Source organism: Channa argus, chromosome 24 (assembly GCF_033026475.1).
Source record: "Channa argus isolate prfri chromosome 24, Channa argus male v1.0, whole genome shotgun sequence".
Lineage (NCBI taxonomy): Eukaryota > Metazoa > Chordata > Actinopteri > Anabantiformes > Channidae > Channa > Channa argus.
In genome coordinates, this window is record NC_090220.1 from 2678878 (window position 1) to 2694214 (window position 15337).

At 41.0% G+C, this 15337-nt stretch overlaps 1 protein-coding gene across 14 annotated transcripts in view; it reads right to left on the reverse strand.

Moving 5' to 3' along the window:
* Positions 1–15337, reverse strand: part of LOC137108899 (RNA-binding protein Musashi homolog 2) — a 220982-nt gene that overhangs the window by 21797 nt on the left and 183848 nt on the right. For 7 of the 14 annotated variants that reach the window (XM_067494000.1, XM_067494001.1, XM_067493995.1 and 4 more), the window contains one exon: positions 2804–2923. The exons of 2 other annotated variants lie outside the window; for them this stretch is intronic. In XM_067494000.1, coding sequence (XP_067350101.1) covers positions 2804–2923 — 120 coding nt within the window. Of the gene's footprint in view, positions 1–2803; positions 2924–6806; positions 6831–15337 lie in introns of those variants that run through there. 5 more of the 14 variants (XM_067494003.1, XM_067493996.1, XM_067494004.1 and 2 more) reach the window with 2 other exon arrangements.

A 15337-nucleotide genomic window follows, 5' to 3' on the forward strand; every position in this document is an offset into this window, starting at 1 on the left:
TAGAGAGGGTAGTCAGCATGCTGTCATCCTGTCTGTTGAGCATCGGGAGTAGGGAGAAAGTTGCCCTCTGTCAGGGACAGAAAATGTCTTCCACATTGTCACGACACTCTTGGTGTGCATTGCTGACAATCTACAAACGAGCCTCACTTCACACACTAAGGCAATATCTGCACAACATGGCTCCTTTTTAGAGATACTTTTATCCACACTACCAATAGTATTCAAGTGTCAAAATGGAATTCATTTTAGAATATGCCTCATCACATTGGTTCTTTTTCAAATTACCATTTCAAGTGATAAATGCCTACCACCTTTGTTTCCTCCCTATACTGGGTACAAGGTAGACAAATGACAAGTATATGATGCTCTACGGGAACTGTAGGTGGAGTCAAAGCACAGAGAATCCACACTTGCATGATACATCAGTGTGCCGCGAGTTAGTGAGATAGGATGGAGATGCAGCAACATCACCAGATCATACACGGAGAGCAAGGCTAAACAATCTATGTCCCCTCTTATGTCTGCGTGTGTATATAGAGAGGACAACATTAAATGAATAATCCTTGTAGCACATGTTAGCACCAGCTCAAATGCTTTATCAAGGAATCATCTGTTAACCACTCAAATTACAGTGCAAACTGCAGTTGTTATATGATTAAGATGCATTGGTAAAGCTCTTATCTCTAAAATAAATGAGGTATTAAATTAAGATATAGATATCCTAGCAGTATTGTATTCCATATTTTGTTCCCGTAATTATAATAATATTCTTAGTTTGCAGACTGATTCTGACATACACTGAGGAAGCATGGACACCTCATTAAGTGATTTTTTTTCTTTAAACTGCCTCACGGCTGTTTAAGTACTGTAAAATGGGCCCATGATGTCACTGTTTACCACTCTAACCCTCCATCTTCTCCCCTCCCCCCACCCCCTGCTCATAATCATTTACTTGTCTGCCTTCCTTTTGCAGCTGTCAGAATTAAACTGCACATGATGGTTACCATCACGTCTCTTGCTTCCTGGCTGCTGCTAACCCCAAATCAACATCCCTGCTTCTTAGTGATGTTCTTTGCAATTGTTGGGAAAATTGTTTGTTTTGAAAATGGGAAAATCAAATAGCTCGGCGTGAAAGAAAGAGCATCTGATTGGCTTCCAGTGTTCCCTATGTTGATTTGAATTAAGTTCAAATGAGGGCAGGTGGGTTAATTTGTTTGTCTGTATCTGTGTGCACATGCAGGTAGTATGCATACACTATAGCCAGTGCACGCTAGCTGTCTGTGTGTGCAGCCTCAGCTATCACAGCACATGTTTTGGGGCTTTATGTCTCTGAGTGACTGCACAATCTGACAACATCTGACTTACAATTAAAACAGATTTTCTCCAACAAGCGTTTAATAGTATGTCTGATTAGGAAAGCCACACTTCCCTAAAGCCTGGGGGCTGTGTGTTCATTCAGGGGAGCTAATATTGACAGCTATCGAGTGATCTACAGTTGTAAGGGGAGAAAAAGCAGGGTCTCTAAATGAAGCTGACAAGTAAATCAATGTGCTGTGTTTGAGACGGAAAGAAACTTGCATCCAGTTTTTAGTGCGAATCGCTTCACAGTATGTGAGCCAAGTGTATATACACTGTTGCTTAAAAGTTGGTGAAATCTGACTTTTCTATCTATCTGTATAAAAATGACCTAAAACCAAATCAGTGCTTTGCACCGGTCGCGGGGTTGTCTGTAGCTCAGTTGGTAAGAGTTTTCCATAAACCCCAAGTTTGGTGGTTTGATTCTCAGTGCCTCCTAGTAACACGATGAAGTGTCCTGGGACTAGACACTGAAAGCTGCCCAACAACAATTTCCCTTTAGGGATCACTTACTTAGTTAAAATAATATAAAAAGATTGGATCATTTACCTGGTAGACTTGTATGAAATCTGATCACAATTTGCAACATAATTATGCAAATACAGAGATCTTTTAAAGGGCTTTAAGAACTGTGCCCCTGTACATTGCTTATACTAAGTGTAAAGAATAGTAGCACAAACGAAGACATTACAGCTAATATTAATGTAAATTGGTAAGCTACTACTGATACTTATGATTTTCTATTTAGTGACTATTTAATTCTATGCTTTTCTAGTCACTAAAGATAAACTACACGTTCTTTTTAACCCATGCTATTAACAAAATCCTCTGGTGCCAGGATATTTCAAGACACACTCTTGAATTGCTTTAACCTACTTTAGGTTTGTGCATTTTATTCATTATCTAAAAGCCACTGCATTTTAACCATGTATTTAAATGTTAAGAACCCCCCCAAAGTGCGGCTGTTTGTTACAACAGATTCTGTTTCAAGTTTCGTTCTAGACACGTGTATTGTGAGAAGATGGTTTTCTATCTATACATTATGATGAATAAATCAAATTTACATTTTTATTAATCTACATTTTCTTTGATCCCACAAGGCCTTTTTAAGCACCCTCTGGAAAGAAACGTGAACCAATTTTGGGAAGCTATTGGTTTAAGAGTTGTCCTATTGATCGAGGAGCATTTTGTTGTTTGAATGGAGACGGGCTGGAATATGTTGAAAAATGGGTCATATTGTAGGAGCTAAAAAGTATATTACACCCTTTGGCAAATTAACGTTAAACTAAACTATGTATAAAATCTTGGCTGTATGTGTGTATCAAACTGTCAGTCAGAACTAGAACCTTTGTGCTTGGAGGCTTGGGGCACTATGTCTATGGGGAGAAGCAGAGCAGGAGAAGTTGGAGAGAGCAGCAGCCACACAGAACATGGACAGAGCGTTTACCTGGCCCTGTGCTCTGTGGGTACGCCAAGTAGCCGCCTCTTCCACGGGCCCCCCTACCTGAGCCACGCGCTGCTGCTACTGCCGCTGCCGCCACCGGTCCGTATGCCGTTGCTGGGAAGCCTGCAGGCACATACACACACATACACACACATGCATCACTTCTTGTACATGGATGAGTACACCCCAGAGCTGCAGGAGAGTGTTGATACCAGCGCTGGGCTACAGAATAAAACTACAGCTTTCAGAGATGGCAGACTCATATCAGGGGGACATCTATCAGCAGACTCTTACAGAACCCACTGTCATATTCAGAACCCTGCAGAACCACTGATCCACACCGAAGCAAAAGAACCTTGACCAACTCCCCGAGTATTAGGAAGACAAAGTACAGACATTTAATATGACTGAAGTGCACCTTTAATGTACGTCATCATCATGACCTGGAGCAAACATACAAATTATTGTAAATGTAATTCTCCCCATTTAAATATATGTGGTAAAAATGGCAATTGATATGCATGGAGGAACAATCATGAGAACAAATTATTATTATTTTTTTATTTTTGTCCTTTCAGCTTATCCCGTGAGTTCAGGGTCAGGGTTTTTACACCGGATCCCCTTCCCGACACAACCCTCAACAATTTCTAGCAAGCTTGAGCTGGCACTGCACAGCTGAAGATGGGAATGGGCTGTTCGGGGTTCAGTGTCTTGCCCAGAGAAACTCAGACATATAGGACCGGGGATCGAACCACTGACGCTGTGGTCCGTGGACGACTGCCTTACGAACTGAGCAACAGCTGCCCCAGATTTGATTTATCTAAGGTATACATATAGATGTAGGCATACAAAGGGCAGACGCTCATATACCATGCCATGTCTCATTTTGTGCTGCGGCTCGGCATGTCATTACAGTATATCACCTGTAGGTGGTGCTTAGCTTACACTCACAGTTACACCACCCGTACATGCACACATCTAAGTCCCTACTATAATGTACTGTACTTTTCTATTTACTACCTAGAAGGTGCAACATGATAAAAATGTAAGCTGTGAAAAAGAAAAAGTGTTTTGTTAAGAGCACATTGGAGTGTGCATCTAAAAAAAATTATGCACAGTGTTAAGTCATAGACAACTCATCGATACAATAATTCACTTGCTTTAAATCCTCGCAACAATTAAGGTCAGAGCAGCATATGTATACAGACATTGTACTAGGGAGCTTGAAGCATAAAGTCTGGATAATGTTGGGAGCGTCTCCCTCTGACTTCCCCTCTAGAAAAAGCCAGGATATTGACAGAATTTTGGTGCATTTGTATGAGGGGCTCAAAAGTGGCCCAGTCAGAGGCCTGACTTAAACCCTATTAAACGTCTCTGGAGAGACCCAAAAATGTCGGTCCACCGATGGTCCCCATCTAACTTGACTGAGCTCGAGGGGATTTGAAAAGTAGAATGGCAGAAAATCCCCCAATCCAGGTGTGCAAAGCTTGTCGCGTCATACCCAAAAAGACTCAAAGCTGTAATTGGGAACAAAAGTGCTTCAACAAAGTACCGAGCAAACCACTGAAAAACAGCAGTTACAGTCTTTGATTTATCAATTCATCATAGAGGCACATAGAGGACGGGACATTTCGTCACCAGGTGGCTGAAAGGAGAACTGCAGGTTAGATTTTATGGGCCTTCTTCAGAATAAAACACGCATTCCCGATGGAACGTATACTGACAAAGGACAACATTTTGAATGCCTACATCTGTACTATTGAAAACCCATTTCAGGTTTCCCATTTTTTTATCGCAATTGTAAAAAAAAAAAAAAAAAAAATGTATAAAAACGAAACTCATTTTTTTATTTAAACAAAAACAGCATTTTACTTTAAATGTGTTAATAGTATAATGATTAAAATCCTACACTGTAAAAATAACAAATCTGACTTTGTGTTAGCAATTCATCAAGGCCCTGATTATACTAGTAAAAGAATTCAGCTGTGAGGGGTATTTATGTCACATGCTTTGGGTGAAAGATTATAACCACTTCCGAGCAGCAGAGACAAGGGCATAATAGCCCTTCCTCTGGGGAGCATCCCTGCATTTTGTTCGGGAGTGCTCCCAATTACCGAGAGTTTCTATGGAATCCAAATTATCCACAATAATGTAAGAGGAAAAGTATACTGCATTTTTTGTTTGGTTAGCCAGGTGGAAGATATACAATAGCAAAAAAAAAAAGACAAAAACAAACAAAGAAAAGATCCATAATCAGAAGGAGACATATGTTGGATGATTTGCCACTCAGCAGAGATTTTATTCTGTCATCTTATATTAAGACTGAAGAAGTGTCTTGTGTTTGCTTTTCTTATGTAAACATTTATATTAGATTTTAAAGCTTCAAGGTTTAAAATTATGTCTATATGAACACTAATAAAGCTGTCGAAATCTGTCAGTTTATGGCTACCTAATAAAATAAACATCTAAATATCATGCAAATGTAAATCTACTTCTGTAGGATCTGATTGTTCCAACAAATATCAGCTCAATAATCCGTCTATAATTAAGCCAACACAGTATCTGTGAATTGTAATTACATTGTTGGCATTAATGAACACGATAGCTAGAGGTAGCTGACAGAGGCTATTCCATGCCCAGTGCTTGGGCTCTTCTCTCAGCCCACGAATGGCATGTCATTAGTGGTGGTGATGAGATTCCTCACTCTGGGCTCAACACTGTCTATGCCTAATCAGCCTCCTAAAATTATCTCCACAGGAAATACTTTCCTCACTTGCAAAATGATCCCCAAATTCTCTCAACTGGAGTTTTTTTTTGTAATTTTCATTTTTTTAGCTGAATGTGTGTGCAATTTGTGTGTGAATTTCTTCAGTGTTTTGGCCATAAACTGGAGACTGTGTTTTAGGCATTGCAAAATGCCACAGAAGACCTCAGAGGATTATTGTTTGAATGCTCTGGAGGTAGGAAGAGCACCAGCAGGTGACCTATTTTCCAAGCCAGCCCAAGACCGCAACTCCAAGAAAAGGGACTTCACACAAAAGACTAATAGGTGGTCGGGAGCAATGGAGGTAGAGCAGCACGAGAGCGGAGAGGGAGGAGGTGAGAGGGCAGGGTCAGATGAACCGGAGCCAAAGAGGAAAAACACATAGCTTTTCATCGGCCGGCTGAGAAGGAGGTAATTCACAACTCTGTCGACACAATATGACCATGAATGTTGGGTGTGAGGTGCAGTCATGCTGCGACTGGTAGGCAGGTGAAGAAGAAAAAGAAATAGTACTTCTCCCCCAGCTATTTAACAGCTTAGGAGAGAATAAGGGACTAAGGCTGCACGGTGACTGGAGAAAAGGATTACAAAAAAAGAAAAGACAACAAAAAGACAACGATTAGCCGCATTTATGTTACTGCAGCAGCAGCAGCAGCACACGAGAGTCTAATTCCAGCGGCTCAAAGATTATTTTCCACCTCTTCGGACAAAAACGCAAATCAACGGATACTACACTAATGATGGCCGTGCACCCATACATTTCCACTTACAGTCCCAATGGCAGCTTTGTGGAACAGTGTTTTTCATGCAGAACTCCCCCCCCCCCCTCTCTCCGTTCCTAAGTGCTGAATCTATCTTCCCCTTGCTGCCATTGTCATGACACCCCCAATAGACCCACTGGCTTGGAAGTTAGTTGCGGGCAAAGTTGTGGTGAGAGATTAACTTTGCAGGATTAGGTAGGTTAATTAATAGATGGCTGCTGCTCATTGTTTTGTGCTCACGCTGTGAGAAGCCACCCAAGAGGAGCGCTGCAGCATTAAATCAATTTCATGGCCCTTTTATTACTGAGGAGATAAAGCCAATATTTAGCTTTCAATTCTTCACAATTATTGGGCCCCTGCTTTGCCACTTGAGTGGCTGCGCTTGGCTGGGGACAAGGACACATCTGTTTATGAGCTGTGGAGGCCCGGGGGCCTTGGTGTCCAGACTCGGGGGAACTGTCCTCTCCTTTCTCTCCTCAAGTCCGCAGCACAGAAATTCAGCCTTCTTCAGGGGGGCACAAAGAAAGGAAGATATGTTTTACACATAACATTGAATTTCTGTGTTATTAGAACAATTTCTTAAGAAAGGTTTAATTCTGAGGTAAGTCAATGTACTGTAAAGCTTTAACTGACTTTAAATTCTATGAACACTTCCTGTCCATCCTATTCCAGTGTTGATAATAGTGACCAATATTCGGTCACCCATGTGTCAATATACATCCCTATCTAAAAATAAAGTTTGACAGTTTTGTAGTGAGAAGCACAATGTGAATCCAGAGTGCACGAGGCTTTATTTTCATGTCAGAGAACAGCACACACTGTGAGTAAAGTGGCATTTTTCTTACATGTGCACTGGTTCTTTTCCTACCTTTTCCTGTATTTTAGGAGTCTCTCTGAGCTTTACTGTTCTAAAGCAGGCGGAGCGGCAGAGCAGGGACAGTGTCACTGGTGATCAAATGGAACAGTGCAATTTTTGCATCAAGCTTTCTTGGAATTTTTGCTTGATTGACTGTCGTCTTTTCCTTTCGAAAACTGCCTTGTATCTTCAACAACATCAAACAACAACAACAACAATAACAACAACAAAAAAACATTAAAATTCTATAGCTAATTTCTTCCTGATGCAATATTTCTGATACATTTCTGCAGATCCTTTCTTGGCTTCTATGCCACAGACGCACTTGCTGATCCTATTACTCAGAAAACCTCGATATGAAAAGTTGTTGCATTATGCATCAATAAGGTCCTATTTATGTCCTACCAGTCTGACAACAGCTTGACTGATGTTAAAATAATCTGTACTGTTCTTTGGCCTCAAACTGCCAGCAGCAGCTCCCCTGTCATTGACAGACGAGCTCCATCAGTCATAGAGCACTCGACTCATTTCTGCCATGAGACTCAACTACCTAATATACTTCTGTGGGAGACATATGGATCAAATATGCCCACAAAATTTAATAACTATTAAACTGAAAACTAATAGACTAATAGTACTCAAGTTGATAGGAGGATCTCAACCAGCAAAAATTAAATCAATAATTACACAATGTCTATGAAGTGTGAATAACAAGTTATGTTGACTAAGATGTTCAGTACATGTGTTATTAACACGGCTCAACTTGCCTTTAAAACTTTTAACTTTAAAAAACACTTCGGGAAAGAGAGATAGACAGATATAGTCGGTTTTGTGGGCAGACAGATGGAATGAGATGGATAAACAAAGCAAACGACTTGAGAAGAAGAGACAAAGGGTTTAAGACAGAGAGAAATAATGCTGGGGCGTATGTCAAGCTAATTTTCATGAATTTCTGTATGATATCTTAGCTAGGAGAATCCATCAAAAAAATGAGACTAAATCATTCAGAAATAAGTGAAAGGTAGATTTGTAACAGTACAAAAGAAAAATAACTTTTGGAAAAGCAAAACATAGTTTAGACCCGTGCATAACAAAAAGACATCAATACTGCAATGTTAAAATACTACGATAAATATCTCATCTGTAACTTGTAATTTAATTAGCGTGCCCGAAGAAATTACACTAGCAATTACGCACGCACACAAAACAATGTGAGGAAGATCACAGCACACTCCCACTTCTCACTGGACACAAGACGCATTTCTGCCAGAGATGGAAAACTGACTCTACTCTACTTTTTACTTTTTCAATAACCTTTATAACATATTGACACACATATGAGACAAATAAACAAAACCGAAGAAAAAAATAACAGTTACAAAACAGACTAGCAAGACATCTTTTCATCTCCAGACTGACAAGTGCCCTATTGTTGTCACACCTTCAACGCTACTTTGTTGTTGTTGAAAGCATCTCTGGGTTGTTGTTATCAAAGGCATAAATCACAGAGCTGGAGAGTGCCAGGTGGCTTTCATATGAACTGCTGCACACATGCTCATGTCTCACCTCTCTCTCTGATCAGTGGAGACCTACAGCACACACAGATTCACCCCCTCACATAAAATACAGAGACCGGTGTTTGGGAATGAGCCAGAGAGAGCTTTTACATGCACACCAATAATTCAATTATAACAAGACTAACGCAATACGCGTATTACTGCAACTCTGATGTAAACATCTTAACCGGGTTATCTCCCTCACATTAAGGTCCTAATCAGAATAACCATAACTTGATTACCAGAGCTGGGTTTCCTGTCAATCATTTAAATGAGTCTTGCCGTGTTTATGTTTGCTCTCTTTCAGTGTTTGGATTCTGCACAAACACTACAAAGGTCACACAGAGAACAGGATGCCAGGCAGCATGTTTGAAACTAAATAGCTAGCATGGAGATGGAGGACATTTTCAAATAAAGCCACACTAAAATCCAACAAGGTCTTATCTGTACATGCACTATAAATTCATGCATACCAATATTTGATTTTTTTTTTCCCCAGTGAATACAGCGACCCATTTAAACGTACTGGGCATACTGGGGAAACCATGTGACATATGTCACTCCTACGTAATTAAAGGGCCATTCCACCAATTTTACACAGTGACAACAGTTTAAACTAGAGTTTTGTAGCTTTAAATGGACTCCGACAAATATACCGAAAAACATGTTAAAATCATTAAGAATATTTTTAAAAGAAAAACCTGCCTTCCGGTATGTTTAAGGTTAAAAGAGGGAATTTACCAAACAGGGAGGATGTAATGGAATACAATGAGTCCAAAGAAATACAGAAACTTTTGAAAATAGCGTTGGGAGATTAAAAAAAAAAAAAAAAAAAGTAAATAAATAACAGCTATCATTTTATCCAGATTGTCTTATTGTTAAAATTACTTCAACTATACAAATAAAATTACACACAAACATATGCAATATAAAGAAAATATAAAGTATATTCTATAGAAAATACAATAAAAAACAATACAAAAATGTCTATTAGTGTTAATTTTAGAAATTTTATTAAAATGTAATCGAAACAGTACAATTCCTCAGATATGACAAACCTGACGTTAACAGTTGTCGACGTCAGGTACTGAACTACATTTAACCTATTTCTAACGAACTCATCCGGTGACAATATTATTCCCCATCATACCAAAGCTAGTCATGATTTACTGGAATAAATGTGTTGCCTTAAAAATATAAGCTCCTTGTTGCCAAAGGTAAAGGATTTTGTATGTAATGAAACCATTTGGCACAGGGATCCTTTGCCATTAAGACTCTTTGTCTCCTTATTGAGGAGGGAAAAGTCAATTACAGCATTGGAGTGAGCACAGAGTTCAGCAAAGCCCAGCTTGATGGTAGTGTTTGCACACGTATTTTACCACTTAAAACACAATGATGAATCAAGGAAGGAGATATATTTGATAACATTTAAACTGGGTAACCTTTCAGACACACCGAGAACCAAACCATGCTGCGAGTTAAAAAACTCTGCCCCTTTACAAGAGATAATCAGCTGAGGTTTGACATAAATATAGAAATTACAGCATATTCTGTTATATACCCCACATACACAACCACTGTCTGTTGAGGAGAGCAATGTCTTGTAAAGCCACTAAACCACAGAGGGTAAACATGTCATTATGATAAGGACATGGAAAAGCCAGAGGTGAGGTGAGCTACAAATTGGCCCTAGTAAGGACTGAGTGATTTTTTTGACACTTCAGGAGGGGTAGACTCTTGCTGAAGAGGGGGCTCAACCCAGACCTTTTAAGCTAAAGAGTTGTCTCCATACTCTGTAAGTTGTCTGTCAAATCCTGCAGATTACTTTAGCATTTTCTGTAATGACACAGTAGAAATGTATTCCTGAAAAATCTATCATAAATTAGAAGTAATAAAAGTGCTTAGCTAGTTATGTAGCTCACAATATCCTCAAATTCAAAATGTCTCTGGTTTCCAAAGCTGCAAAACCTGCGCACACACATCATACACCTGTACACAGTGTGCGAGTGCCTGTGATGTGATGATGTGGTGTAGTGAGCTCAGGAAAAGCTCACTGTCTTCTACTTCAGTTCTCAGTGACAAGAGTGCTGTTTCTTTGTAGCTGAAGTGCATGACAGTATAGCATCAAAGAGGGCAAACTAGGGTCTTTATTGAAGTGTATCCACACTTTCGACCTCTTCTTTGTACTCCTTCCAATGCACTTCAGTAAAAAGGAAACTGCTCCTATGCTGCAGAGCTCATCTAAACACATCTGCTTCCACACAAACCCCCACTTAACTCTCAGCCACTTGTACATGCAGTAAATAGGAGAGATGGAGAAAAAAAAACAATATGGGATTGAAAGAAATGCATACAACTTTTTAATTATATCTACCAGAACAGATAAGGCAAAAACATTTGAATCAATTTGGTTGTGAAAATTCCAACACTGGTTTGTGAAAGGGAATGGGTCTTGGTTCACAACCTTAATACTAAAAGGCATGTTATGATGGTGACTTGAATAGAGAAGAGACAGACAGGGAGGACACAGATGTCTGACCTTGCAGTGGTGCTTATGTAATGGTTTGCTTCAGTGCATTTAGCTGCAGTACTCCTTTCCAACCTGGGATCAGTAAAGGCAACATGTCTCTGCAGTGCAATGTCCTCTGACATCCGTTCTGACACTCCTGAGACTATGAAAAGGTCCCGTGAGCTTGGAGTGAATCAGTTGTTATGGCTCTGCCTGGGTGGTCCCCATGGAGCCAATCATACTAATTAACGTAGACTACTTAAGCCTCCTCTCATTAGTGTCCAAGTAAACAGCCTTAATTTTGTATGCATTTTAATGCCCATCTCTCAGTTCTGAGGGTGGTAGTGTAGGGAACCGATGAATGATGAAGGGGTATAGTTTCAGGTTTTCTTAAATGAAAATGAGAACATTAAAGGTCATTTCATCATTCAAGTTAAATATGTGTTTTTGGATTTGCACTGACCAAAGTGCCTACAAGACTTAGTTGAACTTGCTTTTGATGTATGTGGTTATTCTACAGTGAAAATAAAACAAAACATTTTAAGATTAGTGAAATACAGAAAGAGGCAGCTTTGTAGACACCATTTCAAAATCGAACTCACATTTCACTGCAGTTACACAATCTAGCACTGCTCTAGATACATGGGGCAAGTATGGTAAAATGTGTCATGACCCAAAAGCAGCACTGCAACATTAGCTTCAACTTGATTACTAAAGCTAAAACAATGTTTCCACATAGAGGGGCAGTTTATAGAGGACTTTGTAGTGCGATAATAAATATGTGCCACAGTCATTAACCCATAAAGACACACGCAGGCTCAAGACTGGGCTTCCATCTAGCTAAACTGAGTAACTGGGTATGAAAGGAGCTTACTAAACAGAGCTTCAGAGGTCCTCTGCAGAGATGGGAGAGTCTGCGAGAAGGATGCCCATCTCAACAGCACTCTATCATTAAGGTCTTTATGGTAGAGTGGCTATACAGCGACGACTGTGAGTGAAAGGCATATGACAGGCCGCTCGAGGTTTGTCAAACAGCATTTTAAAGGACTTTGATAGAACGACATAGAAGATTGACTGCTCTGATGAGACAAACTCTTTAGGTAGAAATTTCAGCACTTTGCCTGGTGAATGCTAGTCACTGCTCAACATCTGGCTAATACCATCCCTACTGTGAGGCACAGTGATGGCAGCCTCACGGTATTAGGGGGTGGTTCTCAGTGTCAGGCGCATAAAAAACTGGTCAAAATTATCAAGTAGCAATACAGATTTCCGTTTTTGACTTTTTATTAATTTAAAGATAACAGTGACCAGGGGTCTGAAAAGGTTTTGCAATCCCCTATATAGTAGGTTTATATGATTTGCACAAGGGAAAAAGTAAATGAGTGCAACTGGTGAGCTATTAACACAGCCAGCAGGAATGAGAGTTGGAGGGGTAGTGTGAAAGGAGGGGGCAGATGGGTACAGATGTAGGAAGTAGCTGACTTTCTGTCCCTAAAGTTCCTGAACAGTGGGGGGCATCAAAACAAGAGGCGGTAGAAACAGGGCATGTCTTGCAGCCACATATATTATCCCCTCTGCTTATTTGTCTATTCTCCTTTTCTGTTTTCCTGCTGGTCTCCAGCAGTGTCCAAAGGGGGCAGACATGTTCGAGGCAGGGCAGCTCAAGTTTCATTTCTAGAACAGCAGCTCAACAGTCAAGACATAATGAGCTTTAGTGTTGCCACTCTGCCTCTTACAGCAGCTCATCTTGGCCACCACAGGAACCTAGACTGTAGGTCTCCATGGCAGACTGTGTGCCTGTTTGAGAGTGTGAGGATGTGTCTGCTGTCCTAGGGTGAGTTAAGACCTGGGCAAATGAGGTGAGCCTCTACTTTCACTTTCAGGAAATAGACAGACTTTCACCATTGACTGTGTCAGAGTGCAGAGGCTAGTTTTACAGAGACTGCTGTTGACACACCCAAGGAGGGACATGTGCACGTGCATGTGACTAGACTTGTGTGCATGTGGGCATGCAGTCTGACCAGTACACAGTGAATCTAGACAGTAGCTTAACCATGCCACAAGACAATAATAAACAAAACCACGGGTCCTGTACTATGGAGTGGAGAACTGCTACACCTGTTGAATCCATCCAGTGCTTCTATTCCATATGTACAAAATGCATCCAAAACAGTTTTAGCTTATAGTGTCTGACTTTACCAGCACGTAAAACCGATTTGAAGTTAATGAAGAACAACGCTGATTTGTAAGTAGTATAGCTACTAAGAGAGAAGGCATGACAAACAGTACAGTGCTGTCCACTGACGTCAGAGCAGCACTCAGACTCGCTGCTGTCACTGGAAACAGAGTCATGGCCTGGGGAGCGCTGAGAATCTGCATGTGTGATAGTGTGCGCACTTGTGTGCATGAGAGTGTGCAGTCAGCATTGCTGTGGAGAAAATGAGTCAGAGAGGAAAGCAGAAAACCTGCCCCTGGCAAAGTCACTCCACCTCTTTTGAGTTCGTAGGTAGCCCTGTCCAAGTGTGTGAGAGAAGGATGTGTTGTGCACAGTCGTTCGAGCGTATGAGATCACAACGGTTCTCGTCAGGCCCTATTTTAAGGCCGGCGACTCACGGAGTGCCCCAGCCTCCACAGACCCATTGGGCTAATGATCAGCTCTGGCAATTAAAGCCAATCTGTGAGTCAGTGTGGCATCAGGAGGGCCATCTGCTTCCAGCCCTCTAGCACTCACTCCGGTCTGTGAGATCACTTGCTGGGGTCACAGCTCATCCAGCTTGCAGAGAGACGACCACAGGATCTGAGGAGCAATTTACTGTGTAACTCAGTTCAGTAGAAACCTGTTCTGCCAATAGCACTGCTGTGTGCGCCACCACTATGTCTCACGGGTGTCGTAAAAACACAAACAGTGGTATCTGTCTCATTGAGGACAATGTTGCATATACCCATGACACAGGTAAGCTTTCCATTAGCCTCAGGCCAGTGATTTTTTTTCCACCTGCTTCAGTACTGTAGCCAAAAGTGCATCGACATAGGAAATGCAAGATATTTAAATACTTAAGAGAGCTCTCTGCTAATGACAACTCCATGTCCCAAATTACATTAATCATCTACAAAAGAGGTAATGAACCAGCAAGAAGCCGATAACAAAAGTTTCTTTGGACACAAAATTTCAAAAGACATCTTCTATGCCTTCATTTATGTTCACCAAAAAAATGCCACCCACGAGGTAATCTAAAACCTTATGATAGTGCCACTTTATTCCTGGAAGATCACACAGTTACTTACCTTCTCGGTCTTTGGCAACCTACAGTACCTTGTCGAATCGAATTAGCTCCACAAGTTTAAACCTCTGTAAAGTGTCAACACATTTCCATCTCCTAACTGCAGACATTTGCAAAGCCCTGGGAGGCTAACTGATATCTCAGACAGATGCCCTGGTGTGACCTCTGCTGCGACCTCTGGTGCATGTATCATATGCTTGGCTGGCCGTTTCCCAGTTTGTAGGGGCATGCAGTTCTAGGAGCAGTCATGATCATACCTCTCGCCATAGTCGGCAGGTATGTCATCTGCTGTAAGCACATCTGCTACTTGTACCTTCGTATTGCTGACCTACAGGAGAAGTGGGTTCAAAAGGTTAGCAGTCTTCTTTTCAGTTACGTACAGCCCTATTGAGCAACATCATTACGTCTTTAGTAGAGTCCATCATTATCCCTGTGCTGAAAAACTGACACGTTCCAACTTGCTGCTTGCTTATGCAACTTGGCTTTGTATCATGCTGTATGCATTTCAGCCAGATGCACTCCTCAACCGTGTCACCTGAACCAAAGTCAACGAGGACAGACACAAGGGTGCCAAACCGCTCCGCTTATGTGTGTGGGACAGTCTCTTAGCCAACTCGACCACCCTGCAAGAGAAGCTGTCGAATCCAGAACATCCTGCTGGGCTCAATATTGTTTATATCCTCACAGAAAGAGAAATCTACTCCATGCTGGTTTAAGGCTTTTGAAATGTCATTTTCTATCACTTAGGTATGATGGAATGTGTTGTTGTGTCTCAGGCATGGTTGGTCAGAGGAGTTGGAAGATATAGAG